This window comes from Lissotriton vulgaris, chromosome 2_1, assembly GCF_964263255.1.
Source record: "Lissotriton vulgaris chromosome 2_1, aLisVul1.2, whole genome shotgun sequence".
NCBI lineage: Eukaryota > Metazoa > Chordata > Amphibia > Caudata > Salamandridae > Lissotriton > Lissotriton vulgaris.
The window spans coordinates 162,387,795-162,408,404 of NC_141687.1; the positions used below are offsets into that span (position 1 = coordinate 162,387,795).

The 20,610-nt window shown below is 46.7% G+C and overlaps 1 protein-coding gene across 1 annotated transcript in view; it reads left to right on the forward strand.

The window, feature by feature from the left end:
- Positions 1–20,610, forward strand: part of TSPOAP1 (TSPO associated protein 1) — a 2,768,302-nt gene that overhangs the window by 31,667 nt on the left and 2,716,025 nt on the right. Inside the window, exons 5-6 of the mRNA XM_086954028.1 lie at positions 11,260–11,391; positions 16,358–16,667. Of these exons, the coding sequence (XP_086810154.1) occupies positions 11,260–11,391; positions 16,358–16,667 (442 nt within the window). The remainder of the gene's footprint in view (positions 1–11,259; positions 11,392–16,357; positions 16,668–20,610) is intronic.

Below are 20,610 nucleotides of genomic sequence, written 5' to 3' on the forward strand. Positions count from 1 at the left end.
GTCACAAAATACTACAGATCAGTGGGTCTTGGATATTGTACGCAGGGGACATGCTTTAGAATTCCTAAAAATTCCTCCCAATTCTCCACCAAGAGGTCTTCCTGCTGCTCATCTCAAAGAACTTTTAAACCCAGTTCTAATAAGAAAAGGTGCAATCGAAATGGTACCAAAACTCCAGAGAGGCAGAGGTTTTTATTCGAGGTTTTTCCTCATTCAAAAAAATCCGGAGAGTTGGGTCCTATTCTGGATCTACGTGCCCTAAACAAATACATCAAAAAACAAACGTTTCGCATGTAGTCCCTTCAGGAGATACTCCCATTACTCTCTCAAGGGGACTATATGACAACGTTGGATCTCCAAGATGCTTATTTTCATCTTCCTATTCTTCGAAGGCACAGAAAATTTCTCAGATTCAGGGTAGCCGGGAAAGACTTTCAGTTCAAAGTTCTCCATTTCGGGCTTCGCTCCGCTCCCGTTTGTTAACCAAGGGGTCTCCCACCGGTGGCAGCTTACCTTCGCCTGCAAGGAGTACTAATTTTCCCATACCTAGACGACTGCCTGCTAAAGACACGATCATTCGAGCAGGCTTTCAAACACACTCTAATCTGCAAGTCCCTCTTTCAGTCCCTGGGCCTCACATTCAACATCGTAAAATCTCAATTTCCCCCTGCTCAAAACAGAATATTCTTGGGAGCCATTCTGGACACTAAGCTAGCAAAAGCTTTTGTGCCGCAAGAAAGACGTCTACGTCTCCACAAATTAGCATCCTCCCTCCTGTTAAAAGAGTCTGCTTCTGTCTGACAATTGAAATCTTTCCTAGGGATGTTATCCTCTTGCATCCCTCTTGTCCCTCACTGCCGGCTAAAAATGAGACCTATTCAGGAGTTGGACAAACAATGGGCTCAAGTTTCTGGAACTTTTAACGATATAGTCAGCATCACGTCTCGAATGAGAAAAGGTCTCAAGTGGTGGACTCTCAAAAGGAACGTCTGGTCAGGCCGTCCATTCCTGGTGAACGCTTCAAGCTACACTCTCACAACAGATGCATCTCTAGAAGGCTGGGGTGCTCATCTTCAAGGATTAAGAGTAAAAGGAAAGTGGAACATTCAGGAAAAGACCTGGAAAATCAATCTACTAGAGTTACTGGCCATTTATCTAGCACTAAAAGCGTTCCGTCCCATCTTACAGGGAACATCGGTGTTGGTTCGAACGGACAAAACAATGTGCATGCACTACATAAACAAGCAGGGGGGCACAAGATCCATCCTACTGTCCAGCCAGGCTCAACAGATTTGGGAGTGGGCTATTCAGCATCAGGTCATCCTTTCAGCAGTGCATGTTCCGGGAGCATCAAACGATCTTGCGGATTCTCTAAGCAGGTCTTCTACAACCAACCACGAATGGGAGTTACATCAACCCACACTGGATCACATTTTATGGGTATGGGGTCACCCGAATCCGGATCTATTTGCAACACATCTGAACCGCAAATGCCTGTCCTATGCGAGTTGGCTTCCCCAACCAGATTCATGCGGAAATGCCTTTTTGATGAATTGGTCGACAATATATGCCTTCGCTTTTCCAACAATACCTCTGGTTCCCAGAGTTCTACGAAAAATGAGGAAGGAACCCGGTCACATTATTCTAATTGATCCCAGATGGCCGAGACAAATATGGTTCACGGAACTCCTGCTTCTGTCCCGGTGCGACCCCCATCATCCTTCGCCCTTTTCCGAATCTCCTAACCATGGATTAGGGCCAAGTTTGCTATCCCGACCCAGCATCTCTACGCTTGGCAGCTTGGAACCTGAGCACTATGAATTTCTGAATTTGGACATTCCTAAGGATTGTAGAGAGGTCTTAGCAAAGGCAAGAGCACCTTCAACTGTGAAGACATACAAACTTAAATGGAAAAGATTATGTCTATGGTGCAGCAGTGCCCAAGTGCACCCTATACATACTACTCCAGAGCAACTTTTGCCTTTCTTTTTGCAATTGACAAAGTCGGGCCTCTCGTTTGACACCTTAAAGGTTTTTTCTAGCAGCAATTTCACGATTCCGTCAGGATGGCTCTACCTCTATTTACTCTTCCAGTCATTCAACAATTTTTTAACCGCATCGCTGCAGCGGCTTTTCCCGCTGTGTGCGGCTTTTTTCAAATTGCCGCGTTACATGACGAGCTCAGCTCGTCATCAGCATACGAGCGGCGTAGCTGATGACGAGCTGAGCTAGTCATCAGCATCGAAGAGGTTAAAGGTCTTTTTCGGATGTTCCCACCAATTCGTAGACCACCTCCTCCTTGGCATTTAAACATTGTCTTGGCACAACTAATGAGACATCCTTTTGAGCCAATTCATAAGGCTGATCTTAAATACATTACCTGGAAAGCTTCTCTAATTCTGGCTCTCACTTCCTCACGTCGAGTCAGTGACATTCAGGCGTTTACTACTAAACCGCCTTTTCTTTAGTTTACCAAGGACTCAGTCTTATTGCGCACCAATCCAGTTTTCATCCTTAAGGTGCCGTCAGACTTCCACCTCAGTGAACCAGTTGTTTTAAAGTCATTTTTTCCTAATCCTCAGACACCAGCAGAGAGAGCACTCCATTCCTTGGATATTAAGAGGTGTCTAAATTTCTATCTTCAAAAGACAGCGACCATACGTAAATCTGACCAGCTTTTTGTGGCCTATGGGTTGATGAGGAAAGGACATCTAGTCACCAAACAAACAATTGCACGCTGGATATCTTCTGCTATTACCTTTCGCCATCAACGAGCAGGAAAACCACTTGCTGCATCTGTCAGAGCGCATTCTACTAGAACATTTTCCAAGTCTACGGCTCTGTTTGCTGGTGTGCCTCTTCATCACATTTGCAGAGCTGCAACATGGTCCAGCAGGCACACTTTTACGAAGCACTACTGTCTAGATGATGCAGACAACGCTGATTCGGCTGTGGGACAAGCAGTACTTCGTAATCTTTTTAAATAAGGTAAGCCTCTGTTGCTTCCCTCCTCCCATATACAAGGTACTTTCTTTTTCTTTGTTATATACTTCAATCTTTTGTACTGTGCTTGATTATGGTTATCATTATAGTATCATTATAAAGATGATTGATCAGTACCTTGTATTATTCTAATTCTACTGCTCGCTACTCTGATTCAAGCATGTGAATCTATGAAAGACACCCCGATGCTGGAGAAGAACAAAAGTTAATTACCTGTAAACTGTGGTTCTCCAGTATTGGTGTCTTTCATAGATTCACATGCAACCAATCTTCCTCCCCTCAGAGGCTCTCTCTCTTTATCTCTGGGCTCTATGTTACTCTGTGCTACGAAAATCTGAGGGTCTGAGCCTCTGGGGAGAACATTCTTAGAGGGTGCTGACGCCTGATTGGCTGGAATTTGGACCAAAACATAATGACTAAGACATATCATAGAAGTGATATGTTGTCTATCTAGGAAAAACGCTATGGTTTTTGCTTTCTCTATGTATATATGCTTGTGCTATGGCTACATTGTTATGTTATTTACTGTGGGACTCCCACTTCGACGACTGGGAATATTCAAGCATGTGCAGGGGTGTGGAATTTAATAAAAATATCTACTTGTCCATGGGGCAGGTTGATTCATAAATCTACTGGTCCTGTAACACAATCAACTTGTCCCTTTGGATGCCATGTAGTGCAACGACAAATTATGAGAGCAATCTCCTTATATGAGAGCTCTAATATATATGCCTCTCTGATTATGCTAGTGCTCATACCATAGTAGTGTTTGAATACTTGGAACCCCCATATGTTGCCACGTTTTCACAGATCTACATACTGGGGCTGAAGGTGGTGATAAGCAATAGTTCCAGGGTTAGAATGCCCTTTTGAGTCTGTGCAAACCTACTAACTTGCATGTTTTAGGGTTTTCGACAACTCTTCTCTAATCTGTTCCGATACTGAGAAATGTTAGCAATTTACTTCTGAAAATGGTAGACGTAAACCTTCTTGCAGAGTTGGAAAAAAGTGGTTAGAGGGAAAGTGAACTTGCAAACACTCAGATTTCCGCATGAGCAAATCTACACATGCATATTTGCTCATGCTAAAATGCAGTTCACAAATATTTTCTAGGAGTACTATTTCTTGTCCTACTATTGTAAATTCTTGAAATTTCTCGAAAGCTGTATAGCTGCATTTAATGGAAGGACTTATACCATGGGTGCACTTTTGAGATTTTTTTAAATAATTGGGCCATTAATTTGGTCCTGCGTTGACCGTGACCTTTGGAGTTTATTAAAATTCTGTCTCTCTCTCTCTCTGTATCGTCGGGCATCACTGTGAGTGACTGCATTCTGCTCTTTCACAAGGAGCCTATCCGCACACACAGTAAATTTGTTCAATGCCAGTAATTGTGGCAGTGTGTGCTTTTTGAGACAAAAAATAACTTTTGCTTTTACCAATGTTTGTTATAATGGTGAGTGTCCGGCAGCTCCCACACCAATAAGGTTTTACAAAAATCCTGCCAAAACAAGTCACACATTAGACAAAACTAAAAAGGTGACCACCAATTTCAGACCTACTGGATTTGCCAGTGCTTATTTATTTTTGTTTCCCATAATCTTATTGAAACTGCTTACACTCATTTTCCATTATGAATATTTTTCGGAAATATTAGCATGCACCAACCCTAAAAGTTTACAGTGGTTTAGCGAAATGCTTTTTTCCTGCTTTCATTCTTGTATGAACATTTTATTTTGAAAGCAAAAAATCATCAATCTTGCTTTTGAGTTTCTGCAAATCTTTGCATCAAATCAGAGAGCATTCTGGGAGTATTATGCATTGCTAAACTTTGAAAACATGTGTACACATTTTTAAAACTGGAACCACGGTCAGTAGTGCAGTCAGAGCTTACATTATTTACTTTAAACTCTCTCCCTAATAATAAAGGCTTTGAATTAATGAACCATAGATACAAGTTTGAACAGAATTAACATATGAAAAAATATTAACTTAACTGCTGACAGTGCCCTTCCCTGATCCATAATGTGGTACTGCAAACTGGCAGCTAAAAGGTTTGTGCTACAGATGGTTGGGTCTACTTGTACCACGGACAAAATACACATGAAACTTGTTGCCTTTGACCCCAAACAATATGTCCTGGGAGTCTGATTATAGGAATTCCACATCCCTGATGTGAATCTATGAAAGACACCAATACTGGAGAACCACAGTTTACAGGTAAGTAACTTTTGTTCTTATCTTTCCGATTCTCGTACTTCATTTGCATGCAACCTCTTTTCCATTGCCTGGATTGCGGATTCAATTGGGCTCTGGATTTGTGTCTCACAAATATGGCATCTCCTGCTCCGGATTATGATCGACTGACGAGTCCCTTAGTGGCCCATGAGTTGGAATGTTCTGGTATCGGGATTATGGCCTTTGCAGCTGCAAATTGGGACATATGTGCAGCAGCCCATGACTTCCTGGCACAAAGTTACCTTGAAGAACGCCTAAGTTGTTCTCTGATGGTACTGGAGGCTCCAGCTATCGAAAAACATGTATGTTTATTCGCTTTATTAAATTGGATGGCTGAAATGTTTGCTGATGATAACAATTACTTCCTTTTGGAGGCTGTTGCAACGTATTGTGCATACACATTTATGGACTGAACTGGCACCTGTCCATTTTAAGTTGCATAATGAACTTGAATTTCTTTGCTCTCACCATAAGATTTTTTTTTGCTCAAATCTTTTTTTCCCCAACATCATTATTTTGTATTGGGGTTTTTAACATCTTTGAACTTTTCCCTTCCAAAGTTTCCGGTATGGCAAATTATGAATCGGGTTCTGTCTCACTCGAACTTGAACTCTGCGTTGCAAAATTGCTTCCCTTCTTGTACGTGGTCCGATCAGGAGAGGATGTAGTGAAGATAGAGAACTTCTTACACACATTGCTATGTTAGCATAAGCTTATTAGAAGTTTAAACGCCATTTTGCCACTTCATGTAACTGTTATTGTAAGTTAAAATGCTAAAATTTCTTCACATGAGAATGGTCTGTTATTCACATTCCTAGACTTACACCGCAACCTTAGTCTGTACACTGTGCAGAAAGCTTCAAGGTTAAATTCCAATGTTTGTTGTGATTAAGGTTGATCGGACCCGCTCTAGACATAACACGCACACCTCTTCAACCAACTGAAATTCTAGTGCCTTTAATATTGCACGGTATGCATGATTCGGAAGACTTGGAAGAATATCTTTTCGAGAGACAGAGAGCTTTTGTTGATCCTGAGATGTGATACAGTTGTATGATGGAACAACTACCACTTGAACAACTACAGTCTGAAGAACTACTTCTTAACCACTACTTAGTCTAAACCACTAAAGTTTTACCAGCAACTATCTTTTACAACTACTATGCCTTTACCTTGCTTGCCTTTACCTCATTAATGTATTTATTTTACTGGTAAGTATAAACCCACATGTATATATATATTTGCCCCAGTATTGGAACTTTCATAGATTCCCATGCTTTGTATCATTCCCCGTCGTCGGAATGGGAGCCTCGGTAGTATCACAACCATAGAAACAAAAGAGAAACATAGGCCTAGGCCTCATCTCATTTTGTATCCTATCACTCTTTGTGTAAAGATGCCAAACGTTTGCCAGGACCAATATATACCCATGTATGTATGGGTAATGGGTTTGTATGTACCTGTAAAACACTTTAATTTCGTCGTAAAGGCATTCAGGATAAAAACATATGCGTTTTAATATTGGTAAGTATTAACACTATATATATATATATATATATATATATATATATATATATATATATATATATATATATATATATATATATATATATACACATACACACACCTATACTCACTATTAATGTTATAAAATCCCTTTCCACTCAAAAAACCTACACCACCCCACACCTTTAAAATTCCCTTTCCACCCAAAACCTATACCCTACAAAAACCCACACCCACCATAAAGCCTAAAAATACCCTTGCAATCCCAAAAACCCATACCAACCCCAAACCCTAAAATTACCCTTGCAACTCAAAAATCCATACCCACCCTAAAATTACTCTTGTCACCAAAAGACCCATACCCACCCTTAAACCTACAAATATAGTTACCACCCAAAAATCCATACCTACCCAAAACACTATAATTACTCTTGCCACCCAAAAACTCACACCCACCCTAATCCCTAAAAATCCCTTTCCACCCAAAAATCCATCCCTACCCTAAACCCTAAAAATACCCTTTCAATCTCAAAAGCCCATACCCACCCTAAATCCTAAAATTAACCTTGCCACCCAAAAACCATGTCCACCCTAATATTACCCTTGCAATCCCAAAAACCCACACCCACCCTAAATGATTTCTCCCTTTGTGTTTTATGGAATCGTAACAATGCAGGTTTGTATTATTTCTAATCATATGCCTGCTTATGTTAGCAAAAATACTGCATCTTAGAGCACATAGTTAAAATGAACATTTTAAACTTTTCAGTGTCTCTAATTACTCACATTGTGGACTAGTATGAGAATAAAAACGAAAGAGTATTCTTGATTCCCACCATTCCTGAGAGTACCCTAAGTCGCATGTTATCCAGTATTAGGGGTGTCTTTCATAGATTCACATGCCTGAATCATTCCCAGTCATCGAGATGGGAGTCCCCGGTACATAAAGATAGTAATGTCCTATTAGACATGTAGAGAAATAGGCCTAAGGGCCTCACGTTAGTAACATATCCTTGTCATTTTGTAGAAAGGACCAAACTCTAGAAAAGAGCCAATCAGCTATCACCTCCCTCTAGAACCCTCCTGGAAGGAGCCTCAGTCCCTCAGATTTTCTACCGCACACTGTGCTAAACGAGTCTCCTCTGAGACCTGCTCAGTTTTCTCTTCTCAACTGGGTTACCAGTGTTCTCTGGTACTATTTTTGTTTTCTGGACTAGAGTTACAAATTTCTTCATGGCTGAGACACCAAAAAAGGGTCTTTTTAGGCCTTGTGGTTCCTGTGGGAAGAAAAGGCTGCATATAGATGACCAACATAAAGACTGTCTATATTGCCTGTATCCAGATCATTCTTCCAAGGATTGCAAGGTATGTTGTACCTTCTCCTCTAAAACCCTCAAACATCGTGAGGGACGTCTCCTAGTTTGGCTTCAGAGATTGAAAGATAGAGACCAGCTGGAATCTTCTGAAGAAAGTGAAGGCTCTACAGTTTCTTCCAAATTTTCTCAGAAGAGATCAAGAGTGACTTCTCCTGGCCCTTCCACACAGCCTCCTCAAAAGAAGACACTGAATAGGTCTTCAGAGGTCCACTTTAAGGTGGTTTCATCGAAGGTGTCCTCTCAGGAAGTTCCCACTTTCAAGTAGCCGACTTCGACTCCGTCGACGACGACATCTTCGAAGACATTTTCAACTACGAAGAACGCTCTTTCTTCAGTACAGTATGTCACTACGTCGACGACTCCTGTCTCAATGTCGATGGCAACATCGTAACTGACCTCGTCGATGACTACGACCCCATCGTCGACGGCAGGTAAGACTGTGTCATCGACGATAAGCATCAAGAAGACGACTGACTGGTCGACGAAGACATCATCGTCGACGTCAACAACATCGTCAACGAAGACACCGTCGACCCGAGCACCGTCGACGAGGACGCAGTCGTTGAGATCTCCAGCGACACCAGTATCGACGACGGCACCATCGACGATAACACCAACGACTACCACATCCGTCGACGTCTCGTCGTCGACTACCACTCCGTCGACAGGCTCGTCGTCTACGATGGATCCAACTTTGAAGAGCACATATGTGCACTTTAGGATCACAAAAAAGATGCTAACACCGGATTTAACATCACCAAGTAGAGTCCAACCGCTGCCTCCAGCATGTCTCCTTGAGGAGGAGGATTCAGATGAGGGAGACATGTTCCAAACTGCGACAAGCCCCTTTGAGCTTATTGTGAAATATCAGGAAAGTTCAGATGAAGATGAGGAGCAGGAGGAAGAATATCATCCACCTCCTAATAATAATAATAATACAGATTTTTGTATAGCGCGAACAGCTACCTCTACTAGGAGGTGTCCCGGCGCTGTAAGAGAAAGGTAGAGCTAAAAAACCCCGGGAAAAAGAATATCTAACTTTCCTGTGTAAAGAGCCAGGTTTTTAACTGCTTTCTAAAACTGGATTCCGAGGGTGCGCTCTGGAGGCCCGGAGGCAAGGTGTTCCAGAGCCGAGCCGTATTTGCCGAAAACGTCCGGCCCCCAAGTCGAGCCCTTCTCACTCGCGGCTCGAGCAGCAGGACCCAGCCGTTCGAAGGGAGAGAGCGGGCCTGGGAGTATCTAGGCAGCCGAGATCTTAGATAATGTGGGCAGTTTCCGTGCACAGCTCTAAAAGCCAGCGTGAGAGCCTTAAATTTTATTCTGCTGGTCACCGGCAGCCAGTGCAATGAGCAGAGGTGTGGGGTCACGTGGGCTTTAAACGGTATATGCTTTAGCAGCCTAACCGCAGCATTCTGCGCGGTTTGCAAGCGCAGGATCAGGTATTTCGGGAGACCCAAGTATAGTCCATTCGCATAATCCAGCCTAGATGTAATTGTGGCATGGATCACCGTTTTCCGACAATTCTCCGGCAACAGCTTGAGAATTTTCCGCAGGTTCCTCAGTTTACTGAGGCAGCACCCTGTCACCTGCTGAATATGGGCAGAAAATGATAGACTGTCGTCCCATTTAACCCCTAAATTTTTTGCTAAATGGCTAGGGGGAGGTGCAGGCCCCATCTCCGCGGGCCACCATAGTTCTGCCACGGGAGGAGTACTTTTCCCGAAAAAGATCACCTCTGTTTTATTCGGATTTAACTTTAATTTATTCGTGTTCATCCAGGTTGCCACGTCACCGAGACAGCCCTTAAAGCTGGCAAAGGCTGCCTCTGACACTTCTGAGTAGGGAAAAACCAGCTGGGTGTCATCTGCATAAGATATTTCAGTGACCCCCCAGTTGGCAATTAAGGTAAAGAGCGGGGCCAAATAACATTTAAAGAATAAAGGGCTTAGTGCCGATTCCTGCGTAACGCCACAGCTCAGGCCCCTGGACTTTGAGGAACACGCCCCCAGCGCCACCTTCTGCGATCTATTGGATAAGTAGGAATGTAGCCACCCTAGAGCCTGATCCGCAAGCCCGATCGCTGCGAGCCGTTGTAGAAGTCTACCATGGTCAACCGTATCAAAAGCGGGCGACAGATCCAGGAGCATCAGCATAGCGGAGTCCCCTGAATCCATCAACCACCTCACTGACTCTGCCACCTTGATCAGAGCTGTCTCGGTACTAAAACCGGGTCTAAACCCCGATTGGGTCTCATGTAGTATGTTGTTGGCCTCAATATAACTATTTAACTGTCGCTGAATCAGTTTCTCCATTTTACCCGGCGGCCCCGCCAGTAAAGAAATTGGGCGGAGGTTGTTCAAGTCCTCCGGGTCCCCATTCGGCTTTTTTTTCAAGGGAAGAAGCGTCTCATGCTTCCAACCCTCCGGGAACTCTCATGTACTAATGGAGGTGTTCCAGATATGCTGCAGGGTAGGAGCGATTGAATCCGCCATCAACCCCCAGAGCTTTGGTGAACAGGGGTCGTCTGGTGAACCTGATTTACAGCGCTTTAGTTCCTGCTTAGCCATATCCAGTGATATTGGCTGAAATTTGCCAAGGGGCGCTAAACATGAGCCGTTGGCTGTTGAATCAGCCTTTACAGTGGGCCTCGAGGGAACAAAAGAATCATAAACTTTTTGTATTTTATTGTCAAAGAAAGTTGATATCTCGTCACAGAGTGCTATGGACGAGGAAACCTCCCTCTCTATACATCGGGGTTTAAAAAACGACTGTACAATTTTAAAAACCTCTTTACTTGAGTGTTCTGCTTGTTGGACCGAAGATGCAAAAAACATTTTCTTGGCCCTTTTTGTTGAGTTATGAAATGTATTCATGGCTTCTTTGTACTGGGCCTTGGCTAAAGGGCAATAATCTGACCTCCAGTTGCGCTCTAGCCTCTTACAGTCTGATTTTTCCGACCTGAGCTCAGGAGAGAACCACTGGGCCTACACCAATGGTTTGCCTTCCAGCCTCTTTAGTCTCGGATTTACAATACCTCATAACAGATTACAAACCGAGGTTTCCACAGTCACCTGCACCTCAACCCTCAGCAGTATCTCTCTCACCAAGACCACGGCCTCCACCTTTAAATTTACAGCCGGATCCAGTCAACTTATCACATCCTCCATCTACTGATGAGGACGAGGAAGTAGACCAGCAGGAAGAGGGAGAGCTTCAATCTAACCACGATGAATGGGATGACTATGTCATTCCCTGCCCTGCTGCTTCAGTACAGGCACAAGCGGACTCGCTACCCAGAGACTTTGGAGGGTTCCATAATGTCATTGAGAGGGCAGCTCAATGTTTCCAAATCCCCATGGTCGCATGTTCTAGGTTGTCTAATCATTGGTAGCTTCGCTCTATGATGGAGAGCTAATGAGACACTGAGGCTAGTCGGATAGGGGTTGTGGGTTCTGAGGTGGGTTTCTGGTCCACCACAATTCACTGAGGTCCTGCTTTCCTGCGCTTAGTTCTCTGGATAAGCAGAATCCCTGCAACAGAACCTGTTTCAGTATCGGTGAGCTTTCCTTCTTGCTTCCTCCCCTTCCAAGTCAGTTATTGGACCTGGAGGTTTTGGATGATGATGGCCTCTTTGGTACAGCTCGTAGCCCATCAGATTTGCAGGTTCAATATGTAGATGAAGATGACAGCATAGAAGAACAACAATACTATCAGCATTATTTTGCTTCTTGGCCAAAATCATTATCAACCTTACCAATATTACCCTGAGCCACAGACAAGAGGGAGTACAATTACCTCTATCACTCTTACAAGATTTGCAGGCCATGTTGCCTGACTATCAGAAGAGGTTTCTGGCACCTCATCAGGAGCAACAAGTGAATCCACATCAGCCTACCTCTCCTGTACCGCCGAGACCTCTGCCTACGCCCCTTAAACCCAGGATGACACCCGCTTTAAACATAGCGGCACCTCCAAGGGATGACCCATCTTCAACAGGTAATGATCACATCCAGCGGACTCAAATCAAATCAGGTGTTTGTTAAGCGTGACTTCTCACCCGTAAGGCGCTAGGGGGGCGGGGGTGCAGGGGGAGGAAGGTTCACAGGTTCCAGTCCATCAAGGAGGGGGTCTGTCGAAGAGCCAGGTTTTGAGGTTTCTTGCAAAGATGGAGAGCGATGTTATCTGTCTGAGGTGGAGCGGATGGTCGTTCCAGGCTCTGGTTGCGTGAAAGGAGCAGGAGCGGCCTCCCGATCTGGTCTTTCTTGTGTGGGGGACCACGGCGTAGGTGAGCTGGACTGATCGCAGGGTCGTTTGGGGTGCGTGGAATTTGAGTCGGCTGTTCAGGTGTGCTGGTCCGGTGTCGTGGAGGGCCTTGTGAGCGTGGGTTAGCATTTTGAAGATGACTCTAGCGTCGATGGGGAGCCAGTGGAGTGTGTGCGGATGCTGGGAGATGTGGCAGCGTCTTGGCAGGGTGACTACGAGTCTTGCGGTGGCGTTTTGGATGTTCTGTAGCTTGCGGGTGAGGTTATTGTTTATTCCGGCATAGTGCGTTGCCGTAGTCAAGCCTACTGGTGACCAGGGCGTGAGTGACCGTCTTTCTGTCTTCGAGGGGGATCCATTTGAAGATCATACGTAGGAGGCGGAGGGTGTGGAAGCAGGAGGATGAGACAGAGTTAATCTGACGGTCAATTTTGAGCTCTGAGTCCAGGATGATTGCCAGGTTGTATGCATGGTCCGTGGGGGTGGGCAGGCTTCCGAGGGCGGGGGGCCACCAAGGTGTCGTTCCAGGCGACACCCGGTTTTGGGCCCATGATGAGTACTTCCGTTTTGTTGGTGTTTAGTTGTAGGCAGCTGTTTTTCATCCATTTGGCGACGGCTTCCTGCCTTCTCGAAAATTGTGTCTGGCGGAGTTGGGTTCGTTGAATAGGGAGAGGATGAGTTGGGTGTCATCTGCGTATGACACAATGTTGAGTCCGTAGGTTCTGACTATGGGGGCTAGCGCAGCCATGTAGATGTTAAAGAGCTTAGGGCTGAGGGAGGACCCCTGATGTAGGGTCCGAGAGGAAAGGGGGGAGTCTGACCCGCTACATTCTGCTGGAGAGGAAGGAGCGTATCCAGTCGAGGGCCTTGTCTTGGATCTCTGTGTCGTGGAGTCTGTAGGAGAGTAGGGTCTGCAATCCTATGATCACCTAGATTTTTTGCTTTTGTTTCACTGGTTTACGACTTTCTCTGGCTGTGGGCCTGCCAATCAGACCCACAGCCTGGCTGTTCTCTCTCTAAATTACAACATGTACCCTAGGTGCATTTACCAATTGGTACTGGGCCACCTTATCAGTCCCTGTAACTCAGGGCATAGGTGTACCCAGGGCCTACCAGGGGCTGAAGCATGTATTATGCCATCCCTGGCTGGCCTCCTAAATTTGACACAACTGGCTGCATGACAGCTGGGGCAAAGTCGTGTAATCACCCTTTGCTATAGATATAGTATACCTATATCTAACCCTAAAATGGACACACAGATTCCTATCAGTCACTCCTATGGCAGGCCTTGACAATCCTGAAGGCAGAGTGCTTGGAATCGTGTGAGATGGTGCTCTGGCATGAGCTGAGCCTGTCTGCAGCTTGCGGAACCAAGTCCTAATAGCTGTTCCATGATATCGCATACCATATACTCTTAAGTGCATTATAATCCTCGCGGTTAAATGCTATCTTTGGTATTGCTTTATCAAAACATGTCGAGTAAGGTGTCATACGAATTGGAATACTAACCCCTCGCCAATTCTGGCGACGGGGTTAGCATTCCACCCTTCTAGAGGGACACGACATGTATGTAACTGTGAACCCCGGTTAAAGTTAAACGAAGCCTCAGCTCCACAAAATGGATGCTGCCACCACAGACACGAGTCTGACCCCCTGCAGCTGGGAGTCCTTCCAGCGAGGGGAGCCTGGACAAAGGGTTTCCTGTCGTGGGCGGTGCTAGCACCGTCCCAGACACGGTTTTGTGTATCCTGGGTAGGCAGGGCTTTACAGGAAGGTGACTGCTGAGTGGCACCCCGGTGCTCACTACGCATAGGCCAGTCCGAACCAGTTCCAGGGGCACACCAGCCCCTGGCCTGGGGAAAGTCCGGCATGGGAGATGGGTGTAACCACCCCCCTCCTAGTCCCACCCATAGGCAGGACCTAGTCACCGGGTCAGCCCCTTTTCTTAGTATAAAGATAGGAGCGGGCCCCCTGTTCAAATTAGATCATCTTTGGAATCAAGACACGACTTTCTGCGAAAGGACATCAAGATTTCCTTCTTCAAGATTCTCCCTTGTGGCTAAGGAGTAGTCACCCTGCATCCGCAGGCACCATCCTAAGAACACTGCGGTCTGCTGCAAGTCCTTCCTCCGGAATCCGACTGCCCAGCTCGACGAGACCCGGCTTCCCTGGCACCTCTGACCTCTACTCACCTCTACAGCCAAGCTGAGAACCGTGAGTGCGACGAGACCTCGAGGGACCGACGATCGCCAAGACTGCACGACTTCTTTGCAACAAGCCCACCGTGTGCTCCACTGGTGAGTGCTTTGGGGTCCGAGAAGCCCCAACCCTGAGCAGCTCCAGCACCGAAGATCAGCCCTCCAGCATCTCCACGATCTGCGTGGGGCCCTTCTGCTTTTGCCTGCTCACCGCGCTGTGTGGCTACTAGCCGGCTGGCTTGTGGCCTTCTTCACGACACCCGACGACATCACTGCTGCTGGTCTGGTTGCTCCAGACTGGCCCTTGCTTCCTTCTTCAAGAGAAGCACCCCGGACCCTCCTGGTCTACTCCAGACGCCATTTTAAGTCCACCGCGTGGGCTTGAATTTGCCTAGGCTTTGTTGCTCAATCCTGGGTCCAGCGACGCCGACAGCTTCATCCATCGTGGGACAGCTCGCTCCTCCATCCTGGTCGCCAACAACGCCTCCTGGTCCGTGAGATCTGCAGAGCACAGCGTCACCCACTCACCTAGTCGAGGTGATTACCATCCGGTGCCCTCCTGGTGCCACCTGACTACTGGCTAGTAGCCTCGAACTTGGTCCCCTCTGCTTTCAGGTGTCATCTCTCTTCGATCCAGGCTTGGATCCATCGAACTTTCTTCACTGGTCGCCTGCCAGCAACTTCTTTCTTCCAGGCTCCTGGTCTGTCTACGAGGATTCCCGACGTCTTTTGAGACCTATGCAGCTGCAGCCCTTGGGCTAGGTAACTTCGGCATTTCGGTGCCCCAGCATAGCCTCACTATCCAAGGGTCAGAATCCACTTTCGTTTTCCTCCTACCAGGTCGGGTTCGCCCGAAAACACTAACTCTGTGAAATCTAGCTACCATAGACTTTGTCCCGCATCCCGCGTGAGAGTGCACACTCTGCACCCGAGTCCCCTGGGTCTCCTAGAAGTAATCTGAAGATTCTATAGTCAAGATCTAGCGATTCCAAAGCCTATTAGTACTGTACTTACCTGCTAGTAATTTCGCATTCCACTTTCAGAGTATATGGTTTTCCGTGCACCTCGGGCATTTGTATATACTGTGCTAACTTCAGTATTTTTGTAAGAGTTTTGTTTTGTGCTTAGTACCCTGTCCTCATAAAGAGTACAGGGCTGTTGTGATTCTTAATAAATATATTGTTTATTTTCATAACACTTGTGTGGTGTCCTTTCACTTGGTATTCAAGGGGTATATGTGTGGTATAACAGCTGGCTTAACACGCCCTCTCGAGTCTTTAGCCTTAGACTGCTCGTATCCACGCTACTAGGATAGCTGGTCTATAAGGTTGACTTACAACCAATCATCAATAAGGGTTGCTGGACTGATACATAGTGTTCACTAGAATAGTGAGCACTGCATATCAGGCCACCTTCTCACAGAGTCTGCCTATTAGGGTGCGGTGAGAGACTGTGTCGAACGCCGCTGAGAGATCGAGGAGGATGAGGGCTGCTGTTTCTCCTTTGTTCAGTAAGGTACGGATGTCATCTGTTGCAGCGAGGAGGGCGGTTTCCGTACTGTGGTTTTTTCTGAATCCGGATTGGGAGGAGTCAAGGAATGTTGTGCTCTTTGATGAATATGGCGAGTTGATGGCTTTCTCAATGACTTTCGCTGGGAACAGGAGTAGGAAGCTTGGAGAAGTAGTCAGCACTAAACAGCCCATCACATGCAGAGTTCCACAGGGTTCCTCCCTGTCACCTCACCTGTTCAACCTCTATATCCTCCCATTGATTCAGGCCCTAAGAGATGAGCAGGTGATGGTATTTAACTACGCAGACGATTTACAGCTGCTGTTCACGATTGATAATTCTGAAACCTCCATCTTGAATTTTCAGTCGACCATGAGGAACATCAAAGCCTGGATGGACCAAAACCAGCTGAAATTAATCCCGGGCAAAACTGAGCTAGTCCTTACCGGAGACAGCGTCAAACACTGGGGCCCCCACTACTGGCCATCTGACTTGGGTCAAGCTCCGACACCCTCACCGTCGGCAAAGACGCTTGGGATCACTGTGGACTGCGATGTTTCGCTAAAGGCCCAAGTGGGTCAGGTGGTCTCTAAGTGTTTTTTTCAATTAGAAAAATTCGAAAGGTTCGGCGTCTTCTCACTTTGGAGGCAATCACCCAGGTATTTATCGTCACCGTTTTGTCCCATCTGGATTATGCGAATTCTATTTATCTAGGTCTCCCCCTCTATTTGTCGAAACGCCTCCAGATGGTGCAGAACTACGCCGCTAGATTGATTTTGAATCCACCCAGATGGCACTCAGCCACTCCTTTACTTATGAAACTCCATTGGCTTCCGGTGACCCAACGTTGCACCTTTAAAATAGGATGCCTGATTTTCAAATCATTACATTGCAAAAGCCCCCAATTCATTGATCAACTTATCACAAAGTACGTACCGTCTCATAACCTCCGCTCATCCCAGGTTTGCCACTGTAGGAGAGTAGGGTCTGCAATCCTACGATCACCCCAGATTTTTGCTTTTTGCTTCACTGGTTTACGACTTTCCCTGGCTGTGGGCCTGCTAATCAGACCCACAGCCTAGCTGTTCTCTCTCTAAATTGACAAGCATGTACCTTAGGTGCATTTACCAATTGGTACTGGGCCACCTTATCAGTCCCTGTACAGTATACCTTAGGTATCCAGGGCATAGGTGTACCCAGGGCCTACCAGGGGCTGCAGCATGTATTATGCCACCCCTGGCTGGCCATTCAAATCTGACACAATTGGCTGCACGACGGCTGGGGCAAGGTGGTGTAATCACCCTTTGCTTTAGATATAGTATTCCTATATCTAACCCTAAAATGGACACATGTATTCCTATCAGTCACTCCTATGGCAGGCCTTAACAATCCTGAAGGCAGAGTGCTTGGAATTATGTGAGATGGTGCTCTGGCATGAGCTGAGCCCGTTTGCAGCTTGCGGAACCAAGTCCTAATAGCTGTTCCATGATAACGCATACCATATACTCTTAAGTGCCTTATAATCCTCGCGGTTATTTGCCAACTTTGGTATCGCTTTATCAAAACATGTCGAGTAAGGTGTCATACGAATTGGATTACTAACCCCTCGCCAATTCTGGCGACGGGGTTAGCATTCCACCCTTCTAGAGGGACGCGACATGTATGTAACTGTGAACCCCGGTTAAAGCTTAACACTGCCTCAGCTCCACAAAATGGATGCTGCCACCACAGACACAAGTCTGACCTCCTGCTGCTGGGAGTCCTTCCAGCGAGGAGAGCTTGGACAAAGGGTTTCCTGTCAGGGCCGGTGCTAGCACCATCCTAGACAGGGTCTTGTGTATCCCAGGTAGGCAGGGCTGAGAGGAAGGTGACTGCAAGTGGCACCCCGGTGCTCACTGTGCATATGCCGGCTCAAACCAGTTCCAGGGGCACACCAGCCCCTGGGCTGGGGAGAGACTGGACAAAGGAGAGAGGTGTAACCACCCCCCTCTTGGTCCCACCCATGGGCAGGACCTAGTCGTGTGCCAGCCCCTTTTCTTAGAATAAAGGTAGGAGCAGGCCCCCTTCCCAAATTAGATAATTCTGAATCTTAAACTACTTTCCACAAAAGGAACTCTTGATACCTGCTGAAGACTCTCCCTTGTGGCTAAGGAGTAGCCACCCTGCACCAGCGGGCACCATCTAAGCGCTTGCGGTTTGCTGTAAGTCCATCCTCCGGATCAAGACTGCCCAGCTCGACGAGACCCGGTTTCCCTGGCATCTCTGACCTCTACCTGCATCATCAGCCCAGCTGAGATCCGTGGGTGTGACGAGACCTGAAGGGACCGGCCATCTTCAAAACTGCACGACGCTTATCCAGCACGACAGCCGAGGGATCCTCGAGTGAGTGCTTTAGGGTTTGAGAAGCCCTAAACCTGAGCAGCTCCAGCACCGAAGTCCAGCCCCCCAGCATCCACGAGATCTGCGTGGGGCCCTTCTGCTTTTTGCTGCTCACAGCGTTGTCCGGTCACTTGCCTGCTGGCTAGTGGCCCTCCTGACGATGAACCACGACGATTGCATCACTGGTCTGGTTGCTCCAGACTGGCCCTTGCTCCCTTCCAAGAGAGGAGCACCCCGGACCCTCCTGGTCTACTCCAGACTCCATCTTGACTCCACTGCATGGGCTTGACTTTGCCAAGGTTTGTTGCCCCAATCTTGGGTCCAGCATCGCCGACAGCAGACACCTTCGTGGGACAGCTCGCACCTCCATCCTGGTCGCCGACAATGCCTCCTGGTCCGAGGGACAGCAGAGTCCAGCGTCGCCCACTCACCTGGTCGAGTTGACTTCATCCGGTGCCATCCTGGTGCCCACCTAATCACTGGCTAGTGATTAAGAACTGAGTCCCCTCTGCTTTCAGGTCGTCTCCATCATTGATCCAGGCTTGGATCCCTCCGAATATCTTCACTGGTCGCCTGCCAGCAACTTCTTCCTTCAGGCTCCATAGACTTCAACGAGGTTTCTCGACGTCTTTTGAACCCTATGCAGCCGCAGCCCCTGGGCTAGGTAGCCTGAGCATTTCGGTGCTCCAACGTAGGTTCACTATCCAAGTGTCCAGATCCTTTGTCGTTTTCAGTCTATCTAGTCGGATTCGTCCGATAACTGTAACTTTACGAATACTAGTATTCATAGACTTTGTCCCGCATCCCGCGTGAGAGTGCACACTCTGCACCCGATCTCCCCAGGCCTCCTGCTCCTAACCTTAGGGTTCAGTAGTGTAGTCCTAGCGATCCTGAAGCCTCTGGATCTTGTTACTTACCTGCTAGTATTTCGCATTCCACTTTTAGTGTATATGGTTTTCCGTGCCCCTCTGGCATTTGTGTAAATTGTGCAACTTAAAGTATTTTCTTAAGAGTTTTGTATTGTGCTTAGCTCCCTGACTCATAAAGAGTTCAGGGTAGACTTGTTATAAATAAATATCCTTTTATTTTTCATAACAACTTGTGTGGTGTCCTTTCACTTGGTGTTCAAGGGGTATGTGTGATGGTATAACTGCTGGCTTAACACGCCCTCTACAGTTTAGCCTAAAGACTGCTCTTGTCCATGCTACTAGGATAGCTGGTCTATAAGGTTGACTTACAACCAATCATCAATAAGAGTCGTTTGGTATGATACACAGTGATCACTAGAATAGTGAGCACTATATATCAGGCCAACTTCTCACAGCCACCTTGGCTCCTTGTCTGTGGAACACCTTCCCTCTTGAGATTCAGACCTGTCGGGACCTCCTCTCAATTCGGAAAGCCTTAAAGACCTGGCTTTACAGACAAGCATATCAATAACTCTTCACCCCACATCCCTGCTTATGTTACTGTCGATTTCACGTCAAAAAACCAACCGGTGATAGTGCGCTTAATACATTTTTTATTAACATAACATAACATTATTCACAGGGAGATGGGTCTGTAGTTTTTGAGGTCGGTGGGGCCCGCCAAGGGTTTTTTCAGTAGTGTGTTGATCTTGGTGTGTTTCCAGTCAGGGAATGAGGCGGTTGCCAGGGAGCGGTTGATGGTGTGGCAGAGCAAGGCTGCGATGGTGTCTGCAGCTCTGTTGAAAATGTGGTGAGGCAGAAGTCCGTGGGAGCCCCGGAGTGGATTGACTTAATCGTCTTCATTGTGTCTTCGGTAATGAGGACTGTCCAGTTGTCGATCGCTGGCTTCAGGGTTTCGGGAGTGGTTGGTGAGGGTTCAGTGTGTTGGTTGTCTTCGTCGAAGTTGTTGTAGATGCTCTTGATTTTATGGTGGAAAAAGGGGCTGAGTTTGTTGCAGAGGTCTTGTGAGGGAGGCATGTTGGTGGACTCGCTGGTGGGTTGGGCGAACTCCTTGATGTTGAAGCGTTCTTTGCTGTTGTGTGCATGAGTGGATATACTGTCTTCAATTGTCGTTTTCCTCGTTTTTCTGATGTGTTGGTGGCGGCTCTGACGTTGTTGTGGGGTTCTGTGGATTTGGTGTTCCTCCAGACCTTTTTGAGGCGTCTGGACTTT